Source organism: Bos mutus, chromosome 9 (assembly GCF_027580195.1).
Source record: "Bos mutus isolate GX-2022 chromosome 9, NWIPB_WYAK_1.1, whole genome shotgun sequence".
Taxonomy (NCBI): domain Eukaryota; kingdom Metazoa; phylum Chordata; class Mammalia; order Artiodactyla; family Bovidae; genus Bos; species Bos mutus.
In genome coordinates, this window is record NC_091625.1 from 13,267,894 (window position 1) to 13,280,166 (window position 12,273).

Consider the following 12,273-nt stretch of genomic DNA (forward strand, 5'->3'; position numbering starts at 1 on the left):
TACTTGCATTCTGATGTTTGCAAATATAATATTTAAAATTAGTTTTTAAGGTCCTCATGGATTTTTGCTATAAAATATGAACATTTTGGCTGTATTAAAACAAATGTGTTTTTAATATCTGACTGGCTCATTGTTTCTGCTTCTGATATAGTGAAGTCAGCCTTCAATAAGAAGTAAATAAAAAAAGCAATTTATGCTTAACATAAAGGTTGTTTTTTGTATAAAATATGCTGGAAAAAGTTTCTGTTATTCTCTTTGTAAATAAAACGTAAAATGAGGGAGTGGCTTTTAAAATTAAAATGCTTAAAATTTTTTAAAATTTTATATTGGAGTATAGTTGATTTACAATGTTGTGTTAGTTTCAGGTGTACAGCAAAGTGAATCATGTATGCATATACATATATCTATTCTTTTTCGGATCTTTTCCCATATAAGTTATTACAGAATATTGAGTATAGTTCCCTGTGTTATACAGTAGGTCCTTGTTGATTATCTCTCTTACATATGAAAGTGAAAGTTGCACAGTCGTGTCTGAATCTGTCCATGGAATTCTCCAGGCATGAATACTGGAGTGGGTTGCCATTTCCTTCTCCACATCTTCCCAACCCAGGGATCAAACCCAGGTCTCTGGCATTGCAGGCAGATTCTATACCAACTGAGCCACTTGGGAAGCCCCATCTTACATATAATAGTATGTATATGTTAATCCCAACCTCCTAATAAAATTAGAATGCTTTTAATGTTTAATTACTAATATATTTTAAAATAGAAACTATCATCTTAAGTTTCTCAATTTTATTTAGAAAGTTATTGAAATTGCCATTACTTTTGGTAACTGGAGTTATTAGTGAAATAAAGTAGGATTGAACACTCTTGTGTCGTCTCAGTTTCCTTAAGACAGTTACTCTTTCAGAGAAGGTGAGATGGTTTTAGATGGGCCAGGTTAGAGTCAGGAATCTGTTGTCACTTTGGGGTTTATTGTCCATCAGGGACTTTTCCGATCATCCCTCTGTCATTTAGAGAGCTCCCCTCGCTGGGTGGGGAGCTGTCATCCACCTGGAGGGTTTGTGCTTACGTATACCCAGAACAGACTTAGCATGACTGAGGATCAACAGTGCTCAGCTCAGGTGCTGGTTGATATCTTGTTGATCTAAGTCCCGGGGAGTGAACACCCCCAGCCTGTTGTCTTGCTGTCAGACAGTGTCTGTCTCTGGGTACCACGTCTTTTCCCAGCCCTGCGACTTCAGCTGAACACATAGGATCCAAAACCTCTGTAGGTAAATAATTGGTTCTTGTATAAGAGATAAGGAACCCCTTTATTACCAGTTCAGGGAACTCTTTTCAGTAATTGTGGGAGAAGGTGGGAGGCAGTTTACCAGCAGAGATTCAGGAGGTTTACTACCTTTGATCCTCACCACCATCGGAAGCAGGTTACAACTGACTGCGGGTCCGGCACAGGGAGACTCTTTCATGAGGATTGCTTAACATCCCCAGTATTTCCTCCAGTCTCCTTCTCACTGTGTCCTTCCACTGTTACCAGTGGATGGCCAAGATCTGTGCTGACAGGTGACACGGTGACACCCTGCGCCGTGCAGGGATGCCCCCCGATTCATGGGGACATCCCAGGTCCACTCTGACAAGTCCACATTGTTATCTCTGACTTTCCAGCCCTAGGATCATCCCCAAGACTTTGAGGATCCTGAATCGCCCAAATTTTACATATGAGGAGGTGGGATTTCTACCAGGGGAGGGTTGAAAAAGAGAATTAGGGTAACTGAAAGGAGCAGAGAGTCAGTACTGTCTCCTCTTGTGTATCAACTCCCTGAAGGAGGATGGAGTAGGAGACAGGAAAAGTCCTTGGACACCTTTGTGTCACTTCTAATTCTCTAACTCTTTGACTTTTTGTGGTTAATAAGTCTTTAGTTGCAGGCCTCTGCATCAGTAATTTGGTATAAGTCTTTAATCTACTGGAGCTTTCCTGGTGGCTCAAATGGCAAAGAATCTGCCTGCAATGCAGAGACCTGGGTTCGATCTCTGGGTTGGGAAGATGCCCTGGAGAAGGGAATGGCAACCCATTCCAGTATTTTTACCTGGAGAATTCCATGGACAGAGAAGTGTGGTGAGCTATAGTCCATGGGGTAGCCAAGAGTTGGACACGACTGAGCGACTAATACTACTTTAATCTACTGTCTGTTCTGGGGCCTCTGTGCCTCTAAAAATGATACCCAAATCATGGAGAGACATGCCATCTAATCCCGTATTTTAAAATCACGATCTGTTTATAAATCTGTGGCATATACAAGCAAATGATATGGTGGTTCCTGGCATATATATTTTCCTGCTTACCTTCCCTTGTGGCTCAGCTGGTAAAGAAACCGCCTGCAATGCGGGAGACCTGGGTTTGATCCCTGGGTTGGGAAGATCCCCTGGAGAAGGGAAAGGCTACCCACTCCAGTATTCTGGCCTGGAGAATTCCATGGACTGTGTAGTCCAGGGGGTCACAAAGAGTTGGACACGATTGAGCGACTTTCACGTGTACTCTTGTGTACATGCTTACAGAATTGAACGCTCCGTTTAAAAGAATCTGGGGACTGATTCTCATCAGTAAAAGAATCTCATCATTTGAGAGAATAGAATAGGAGGATGCAAGTGCTAGGTTAGGTTCTCAGCCCTCTAGGGTGTACATCTTTGGTTCATGTTGAATTCCAAGCTCTAAGGTGCTCAGTGAATGTTTGTTACAGGAAAGCAAAAATCAGTACTAGAGGTCATTTGAAGGTGATATGACTGTTTCTCCTAACAGTTTATTATGAAAATATTAAATATCAAAAAACCTGAAAGAGTTTCATAGTGAACAGTCTTATAGCTACCACTTAGAATCTACTGTTAACATTTTACCGTACTTGCTTTATCACATAGTTAATCTATCTACTCATTTCTCCATCCATGAATTCATCTTATTTTTAAAATGCTTTTCTGAGTGAATTGCAAACATCAGTATTTTTCTCCCTGTTGTGTCGGCGGTTCATCAAGTTTCTTTCATATTCTTACCCGTATTGCTGGCTTTTTGGTGGCTGCTATTGCTGGAAAATCTCCTCAGAGCCCTCTGTGGGCAAATCTTATTTTCCCAAAGGAGGCAGAATGTCATTTCAGAATCTCGGGTTTAGGAATATGAAGACGAACTAAAAGTCAGGTGTGCTAGTTATCTGCTGCTGTGTAACCTACGGTCCCCAAACGCTGGTGTAAAACAGTCAGAGAATTTTATTACTTCACACAGTTTCTGTGGGTCGGGAAGCTGGGGGCTGTGTAGCTGAGCAGGTCTGACGTGGGGTCTCAGGAGACGGCGCTTCCCAAGCTGCTGACCTCTGCAGGCGACCCTGGGCCTGGGGGTGCCCGGGAAGGTTGCTGTTCACATGGCTGGCAGGTGGGCTGTGGCTGTTGGCCTCTGTCCCTCCCCACATGGCCTCTCACGGGCCTCTTGAGTGTCCTCATCGCATGGCAGCTGACTTCCCCCAGAGCTTCAGATCCGAGAAAGAGAGAACCAGGCAGAAGGTATCTGGTTAATGATGCAGCCTCATTCTACTCCTGAGGAGCAGGTCACTGGAGATTGAGGCTCCCCCTTTTGCAAGGAGAAGGGTCAAAAAATATTTGGACGTGTTTTGTTTAAAAAAACTTTTTATTTTGTGTTGGGCTGTAGCTGATTAACAACCTTGTGATAGTTTCAGATGAACAGGAAAGGGACTCCGCCATACATGCACATGTTGGATATGTGAATGGATTTCTCCCCAAACTCCCCTCCCAGCCAGGCTGCCCCATAACACTGAGCAGCGTTCCATGTGCTGGACAGTAGTAGGTCCCTTTTGGGTATCTATGTTAAATATAGCAGTGTGGACGTATTTTAAAACCACCACATGAAGGCTCTCGTTAGAGTATATAGCTCGTCCCGGGTCTGAATCTCAGCCAGTGACCTGGAGCAACTTCTTTCACTCTTTCAGGCCCCCCAGGTTCCTGGTTTGTAACCTGGCATTTGTTAGAGCATCCCCCTGAAGGATTGTTGTGAGGTGGAGCGAAACAGCGTGTGTAAGTTGCTGAGTGTGGCTTCTGGTCTGTCAGTGCTAGAAGGTAGGATTTCCACTGGTGACGGAAACGGTAACAGTATCGGTGCCATCAGACTTACCAGGACTGTGACACGATGCACAGGGTTGGTCAAGAGAGTGCATCTTGGCACAAGAAAGAGATCCTGGAGAGAGAATGGCAAGAAAACCGGTCTTGTGCAAATGTGCCTTTGGGCTGCCTCAGACAGGGCAAGGCTTGGAAGTGAATGCTGAAGGGTGTTCTGACTCACAGTGACTGTACGTGCAGAAGAGTTTGTACTTGGAATAGGAAGTGACAAGGTGACTGCTGACAGGGCTGTGGGGCGAGGCTCCTGCAATCCGGGAACCTCGAGATTTAACTACAGAGCAAACCCCAGGGTGTCAAAAGAGGGAAAACAAATTTTTAATTGTGCCTAGGAGTGGCACACTTTTCAACCTTGCAATTACTTTTGATAATACTGTATATTTAAAACTTCAATGCTAACTTACAATTAAAAACATTTTTGAGGTAAAACGATGAGACCTTGGTACATCTGATGTCTTTTTTTTTCCCCCCCCAGCTACCTCTGAACAGTGCCGATGAGATGTATGAGCTCCGTGTCACCGGACGTGCCCAGGATGAGATTTTATTCTCAAATAGTACGCGCTTATCATTTGAGACCAAGAGAATGACTGTCTTCATTCAAACAGACAAGCCCCTGTATAAACCAAAGCAGGAAGTGAAGTTTCGTGTTGTTACACTCTTCTCTGATTTTAAGCCTTATAAAACCTTTTTAAACATTCTAATTAAGGTGAGTGCCAGGTGGAAATGAAACTGGGGCTTCAAGCCAGCTCATGGAGCTCTCTTGGAAGTTCTGCTGACGTTATTGGTCCTGGGACATCTTAGGATTCACGTGGCTAAGCTCCCCTCCTGATGTGGGATGGTTTCCCTAGGAAGGGGATGGTAGAACATGGGTTAAGAGCTCAGGCTCCAGAGTCAGCCTGCTTGGGTTTTTGTCCCGGCTTCGTCATTGATGAATTCACTTGTCAAACATGTTAAACCTCTGTGTCCTTGATACAGAGGGTGAGTCCTTGCTCACATTGATGTTGTATCCTGGTGGGTAGTGGACAAATAATAAATTAACATACAAATATATATTAAAAAAGAATAAGTGTATGTATGTGTGAAAGAGAGGGAAAGAGCTTGTGTTTGCTGTTTTCAATAGGGTTGTTAGAGAAGTCCTATTGAAACAGAGACCTACAGGAAATAGTAGACCCTACAAACAGAGGGAATGGCATATGCAAAGGTCCTGTGGTAGGAACTTGTTAGGGCCATTGGGGGAGTAAACTAGCAGAGCACTGTTGACCAGAAAGTGAGTGGACAATATTAGGAGATAAATCAGGTATAAGTAGGTTGACTGGAAGAGGGGCTGTACAGGATTTTCTTGGCTATGATATGGACCTTGGATTTTACTGTGAGGGAAATGAAAATTCACTGGAGAATTCTAAGGAGAGGCATGATATGATTTGACTTAAGATTTTAGAAGGATCGCTCTGCTCTAAGAAGTGCTTAGAGGTGCTAGCTCTGTGACCTTGAGGAGATGAATCAAAATCTCTGAGCCTTGGTTTCCTTATTTGTAAAATGCATAAAAATAATAATACCTTTATGAGGATTTTGTGAGGGAGTTCAAGTAGAGCATTTAGAACTGTGTTTAGTGCATAGAACATGCTCACTAAACATTAGCTAGCTGTAGGAACCCCATTTGGCAGGAAGTCTTTGGCCTCTGCTGCTGGAACACTCCAAGCTCTGAAAGCAGTGTGGTTAGCAGACCGAGTGCTTTCTAGTGAGAACCAAGCTGAAGATGGCTGAGATCCAGGTGGACCTGGTTTTCTACATGTAAGCCGAGGAGAATATTAGACATTTGAAAAATGGCATAGAAATTGGGTGAGCAACTCATCCCAGTTTGCTGGGACTCTCTTTTGAAAAATCCCCTCAGTCCCAGCACATCGGTTATCCTAAATGTTCTGACGAATAACAGACTGGAAGGTAAATTTAGGCTTTTTATTTCAGTATCTTCCTATTCTTCTTAGTAGTTGTTGTTGTTATAAGTTAAACAAACACAGAAATCTAGCAAACAAACATGTATACATATAACTTAAAGCCAAGATATGTTTGTAGCAAATACCACATGGGTTGGCATGTTCAATGCAGATTTCTTGAATGGCACTGGTATTAGTTCAGAATTTGCAGCTCTGTGAATTTCTGCCTTTGCTGTGTTGGAATAAAGCAGGTCGCCATAGTGAACAGCATTTCTAAATTCATATAACTCTGAATGGTGTTTATGGATGCCATTCATACTGTCCGTCATCCTTTGTCCACAAATACTGAGTGCTCTGTGTAAAAGAAGGATTCAGAAGTTAATGTCTGTCTGTGTCTGGCTGTTTGCATTAGATCTGCCTGTTTTCTGTCTCAGTTGAGTACAAGTCAGCCCTGGATAAATGGTCTGTTCTAGGCGTTAACCCAGAAGGAACCCTGCTGATTCTGTTTTGTGGATTCGCTGGGCTCCTGTCTCAGATTTTGGACTTGGCCTGACACATTTGTCTTTCCCGGAAGTGCATGGAGAGACCTTCCTTTTGCTGCTTCTGGTTCCAAGGGATCCTGCTGGCCTGGCTGGTGGGTGGCTCCCTCGGTCAAGTGAAGTGAAAGTCTCTCAGTCGTGTCCGACTCTTTGCGACCCCATGGACTGTACAGTCCATGGAATTCTCCAGGCCAGAATACTGGAGTGGGTAGCCTTTCCCTCCTGCAGGAAGTCTTCCCAACCCAGGGATTGAACCCAGGTCTCCCGTATTGCAGGAAGATTCTTAACCAGCTGAGCTACAAGCCCCAGGGAGGAGAATTTAGACTGAAATTCTACCAGGAACCCACGGTGTTTGGGCCCCTGCCCTCCTCCCTCTGAAAACAGTCCTTTGGGCCTGGTTCATCAGACTGTGATATTTCCTACATCTTTCTTGGAAAAATTTCCCAGAAAAAAGTAGGTCTTTAGTGTAGTGAGAGCCCCTGATGTGGACAAAGTTGTACTTGCTAGCACAGCGCGCCCTGCAGGTGAGTGTGGAGAATGCATCTTGGGTCTACATGAGACCAACTGTTGGGGGCCCATGTTGCCCAGCCAAGAGTGACTCATGGTAGGATGTACCTAAAATATTGACCATCATAGCATGTTCAGACACTTCTGTGTTTTTCTGGGATCATTGGTTAATTCCTCTGATCTACTGACTGGCTTTCTCAGGAAGCCAAGGGGATTCAGGGGCCCGTTTATGGTAATATAAGCTTCTTTCTCCTAATTCTGGCCATCTGCAGCCAGTTTGTCCTTACACAATGGAAATATAAGTGTTTCAACAGTGTGACTGGGGGCTTCCTAGGTGGCTCAGTGGGTAAAGAATCCGCCTGCAATACAGAAGACACAGGAGACGTGGATTTGATTCCTGGGTTGGTAAAATCCGCTGGGAAGGGAATGGCTACCCACTCCAGTATTCTTGCCTGGAGAATTCCGTGGACAGAGCTCTGAGCCTGGAGGGCTACAGTCCATGGGGTCGCAAAGAGTCGGACACGCCTGAGGTGACTGAGCACGACAGCGAGGTGGTCACTGGCTCGCTCTTTTCTACCCTGCTGCCCTTGCTCATGAGGTTGTTGCTCCTGGTACAGGTGGATGGTTTTGTGGGCACAGCGGCTGGCCTGGGGTCCATCCCGTCTGTGGCTGTGCTCTGACGCTTTGGCCTGGAGCAGTGGTGGCAAACCCAGGACCTCATCCTTGGCCAGAGGAGGGGCTGCCACATTTCAGTGACTTGACGTCTTTAATTCTACATGCTAGACACTTAACGTGTGTGTGCTGTGCTCAGTCATGTCCGACTCTTTGCGACCCCATGCACTGTAGTTTGCCAGGCTCCTCTGTCCATGGAGTTTTCCAGGCAAGAATTCTGTAGTGGGTTGGGTTGCCATTTCCTTCTCCCAGGGGATCTTCCGGCCCAGGGATCGAACCTTTGTCTCCTTCACTGGTAGGCAGATCCTTGGCCACTGAGCCACTCTGTGCATAATCCGGGACTCCGGAGAGTGGCAGAGATCCTTGCCTTCTCTAGCCAGGGTTAGTTTATTGCTCGAGAGGGTGTGGCATAGGCAGCAGGCACTGTGCTGTGCAGAGGAAGCTGACGGAGAGCCCAAGCTGTGCGGAGGTGACCCAGAGAGCACGGGGGACCACTTTCCCTGTGTCTCCAGCCATGTGACTGTTCCATCTGCGACAGGGGCACTGTTCACATCACCCTTCGCTGTGCTGTGTGCATCCCAGCAGGAGGTGACCACGTGCAAATGCTCTGCTGTGGTGTGCCTGTTCAGATCCTCGTGTGCCCTGGAAGGACCTCTGGCCTTTCTCCGTTCTCTGTGTCTACCTGGTTGGTGACATGCCCAGGTCCTAGACAAGCCTGGGAAACGAGAGGGATTTATCTCATTCACACCCAACCCCCAGGTCCTCTAGGTCATCAAAGCCTTCAGTGTGGGTTTCCTTTGTTTGTAGGGCTGTGGGAAAAATGGGTACCTTCACCAAAGTAATGTATCAGTAGACTGTACGCGTTTCTTTGCCTAAATTTTAAGCAACCCTGGGAATTATTTTCTTTTTGTCAGTGTGACAGAAGAAAAATGGCCTTTCATTGTTTTCACTTGCATTTCCTTAATTATTCGACAGCATGTATTTATTAGCTTTTTGTATTAGCTTTTCATTTCTGATCCTTTGAGCTCTGGGTATCACGCCTTGGCAGTGGGTAGGAGAGCCAGCTCTGATTGCAGTGCCTGCTTCAGGGCTTGCCAAGCATGGTGACCTTCTGATTCTTGACCTGCTTGTGGTCTTTGGTTTTAACAGTTGGTTTCTGCCTTACTAGACCAGTTACTCAGTGGTCAGCATTGTTTTCACCCCGACTTTCACACTCGCTCCTGCTGGAGGAGAGGGATTTCTTCTGACCCAAACGCTACCTCAAGTCAGAGGATAGAAATTAAGAATGGAGAAATATTTGATCCCTACTGCCAGGAGTTCATAGTCCAGGGAACAAAGAAATTCCAAACCCAAAGTAACAATGACAAAAGCACCAAAAAAACCTAGATAATGAATGAGAGCTTTGAGCACTAATAACGTGTCAAGAGGGATGAACTCCGGACGTCCTGAGGTTTCAGGAAGTGGTGGCTTCTGCCTGTTGGAGGCGTGTGGAGAAGGAAGAATTTGGAGCTCATTTCAGCAGCTGGACAAGGAAGGGAGGGCGTTCCATGCAGCAATTGTAGAGGCTTAGGTACACCGGCATTTGGAGCAAATTACAATCAAATCTGTGTGTTGGGAGGAAGATGTGCCTAGAACAGTAGATGGGGTCAGCTTACTGAGCCCTGTAAACTGTGCAAGAGCTTCCCTGGCGGATCAGCATGCCAAGCAGGAGGTTCACATTCAGTCCCTGGGTCAGAAGGATCCCCTGGAGGAGGAAAGGGCAGCCTGCTCCAGTGTTCTTGGCTGGGAAATCCCATGGACAGAGGAGCCTGGTGGGCTACGGTCCATGAGGTTACAGAACAGTTGGACATGAGTTAGCGACTACACAACAACAAACTATGCAAAGGAGTGTAGCTCTCATTCTGTAGGCAAATAGAAGTCGTTGTTACTTGGTGGTCTAGTATTATGATCATAGCCAATGTTTGTTCATTGTTACATGCCAGGAACTGTGCCAGATGTTTTAGCCACTGTGCCTCAGTCTCAGGTTTGTGTTTGGCAGTGGGGAAGGTGCATTGGAGGGGCAAGACTGGGGGAGAGAGATGAGCTGCAACAGTTAGAAAATGGTGGCTGAATGTGAAGAAGGAAAGTAAAGGACAGGGCTGGGATTGGATCAGATGGATGTTGCCCATGGGGATGTGGTCTGGGAGAGCCTGGGAGACTCAGGTGTTTTTCATGCATCCTCCTGGTTAAGCACCTTCATGACATACTTTTGTTGAATCAAAAGACACATAGGTTGGAAGCCTCGATTTCATCATGTGTTCGTGCCTTGACATTAGACCAGCTGTTTGCCGTTGAGGGCTTATCTAACCTCTCTGGGAGCTACTTTTCTCAGCTATCATATGAGGGTAATCCGCCTCTGGAGGAGAATCATAGTGATTGAATGATGTGTGAGTAGTTGTGAGAAGGCTGAGTGCCAGACACACGGGGCCTCTTATCCCCACAGTGGGATCTTCTTCTACAGCAAGAGCAGCAGCGTGGGTTTGGAGATGGATGTGTTGTGGTGTTTCATGTGGAAGGAAATACAGTGCCAAGAATTAAAAGGTAGAGCAGAATAAAGACATTCTAAGGAGAATATGATGAAAGAATTAACTTTTATTTGCCTTTTTTGGTAGTATTTTTGTTGTTATTCAGTTGCCAAGTTGTGGCCGACTCTTTGCAACCCCATGGACTATAGCACGCCAGGCTTCCCTGTCCCTCACCATCTCCCGGAGTTTGCCCAATGTAGAGCTGACATTTTCCAAGAGCTCCCCCATATTGCATGTGCCTGTGGGTACTGTGGGACCTTATTCATAACCAGGTAGGATCCACATGTTCATGGCGGGTTTTATATAGTTAACATGCATGGTTTTCATTGTAGGATCCCAAGTCAAATTTGATCCAACAGTGGTTGTCAGAAAAAAGTGATCTTGGAGTCGTTTCCAAAACTTTCCAGTTATCTTCGCATCCAATACTTGGTGACTGGTCCATCCAAGTTCAAGTGAATGTGAGTATACATACATTTTGTAGGTGGGGGAGGGGAAAGTTAAACTGTTTTAAATAAATCTGGTGGGGAAAAGATCTCTAAAGTCATTTATTTCAGTGAACAGAAAAAATATTAATATAAGTATCTAGATAATTTAAGTGATTTATTTTTAATTTGCTGTTATCAGTGGGTTCACCTGTCTTGTAACATATTGGAGTTTTAATCATGTTCTTTTGATGTAACATTTGAAGGTTAAAACATTTCATATTTTAGTATAAAGCTGATTAAATGTTTATTATACTTAGTTATTGCACGCATTGAGTATTTTAAAACTAAGTAATGAATATATAGCTATGATTTGGCAAATCTTATGTCAGGATGATGACTCCTGATGAGAGATTGGTCTAAACTGCTTTATCTTTGTTTTAAAAATGCCATTGACCTGAGACTTAGAGAATGAACTTATGGTTGCTGGAGCGGGGAAGGATGGGGGGAAGGGATAGTTAGGGAGTTTGGGATGGATATGTACACTGCTGTATTTAAAATGGATAACCAATAAGGACCTACTGTATAGCATAGGGAACTCTGCTCAGTGTTATGTGGCAGCCTGGATGGGAGGGGAATTTGAGGGAGAATGGATACATATGCATGTATGGCTGAGTCCCTTCACTGTTCACTTGAAGCTATCACACATTTTTAATCAACTAGTGTTGTTCAGTTGCTAAGTCGTGTCTAACTCTGCGACTCCATGGACTGCAGCACGCCAGGCTTTCTTGCCCTTCACTATCTCCTGGGGTTTTCCCAAGTTCATGTCCATCGAGTTGGTGATGCCGTCCAACCATCTCATCCTCTATCGTCCCCTTCTCCTCCCGCCTTCAATCTTTCCCAGCATCAGGGTCTTTTCCAGTGAGTCGACTCTTCACATCAGGTGGCAAAGTACTGGAGCTTCAGCTTCAGCATCAGTCCTTCCAATGAATATTTAGGACTGATTTCCTTTAGGATGGACTGGTTGGATCTCCTTGCTGCCCAAGGGACTCTCTAGAGTCTTCTGCAGCACCACAGTTTGAAAGCATCAGTTCTTTGGTGCTCAGCCTTCTTTATGGTCCAACTCTCACATCTGTACATGACTACTGGAAAGAACATAGCTTTGACTATATGGACCTTTGTTGGCAAAGTGATGTCTCTGGTTTTTAATACGTTGTCTAGGTTTGTCATAGCTATACCCCAATGCAAAAAAAAAAACTCCAGTGACCTTAGACAGCCACATCAGTCTTCTGTTCCCTATCCTTCTTTCCACGGGGCTCCTCCACCTACTTCCTTTGTTTTCTGCCAGCTCCCCTGCTCTGAGATCTGCAGCACAGGCACTAGAACGCCATCCGTGTCTCTGCCTCAGGTTTTCTCTGGAGCATCACTCTGTGGTGTATGAAAAGTCATGGAATATTTT

General features: G+C 45.0%; 1 protein-coding gene across 1 annotated transcript in view; it reads left to right on the top strand.

The window, feature by feature from the left end:
* The window catches only part of CD109 (CD109 molecule), a 138,414-nt gene that overhangs the window by 25,957 nt on the left and 100,184 nt on the right, over positions 1-12,273 (top strand). Inside the window, exons 4-5 of the mRNA XM_070376204.1 lie at positions 4,652-4,882; positions 10,725-10,850. Of these exons, the coding sequence (XP_070232305.1) occupies positions 4,652-4,882; positions 10,725-10,850 (357 nt within the window). The remainder of the gene's footprint in view (positions 1-4,651; positions 4,883-10,724; positions 10,851-12,273) is intronic.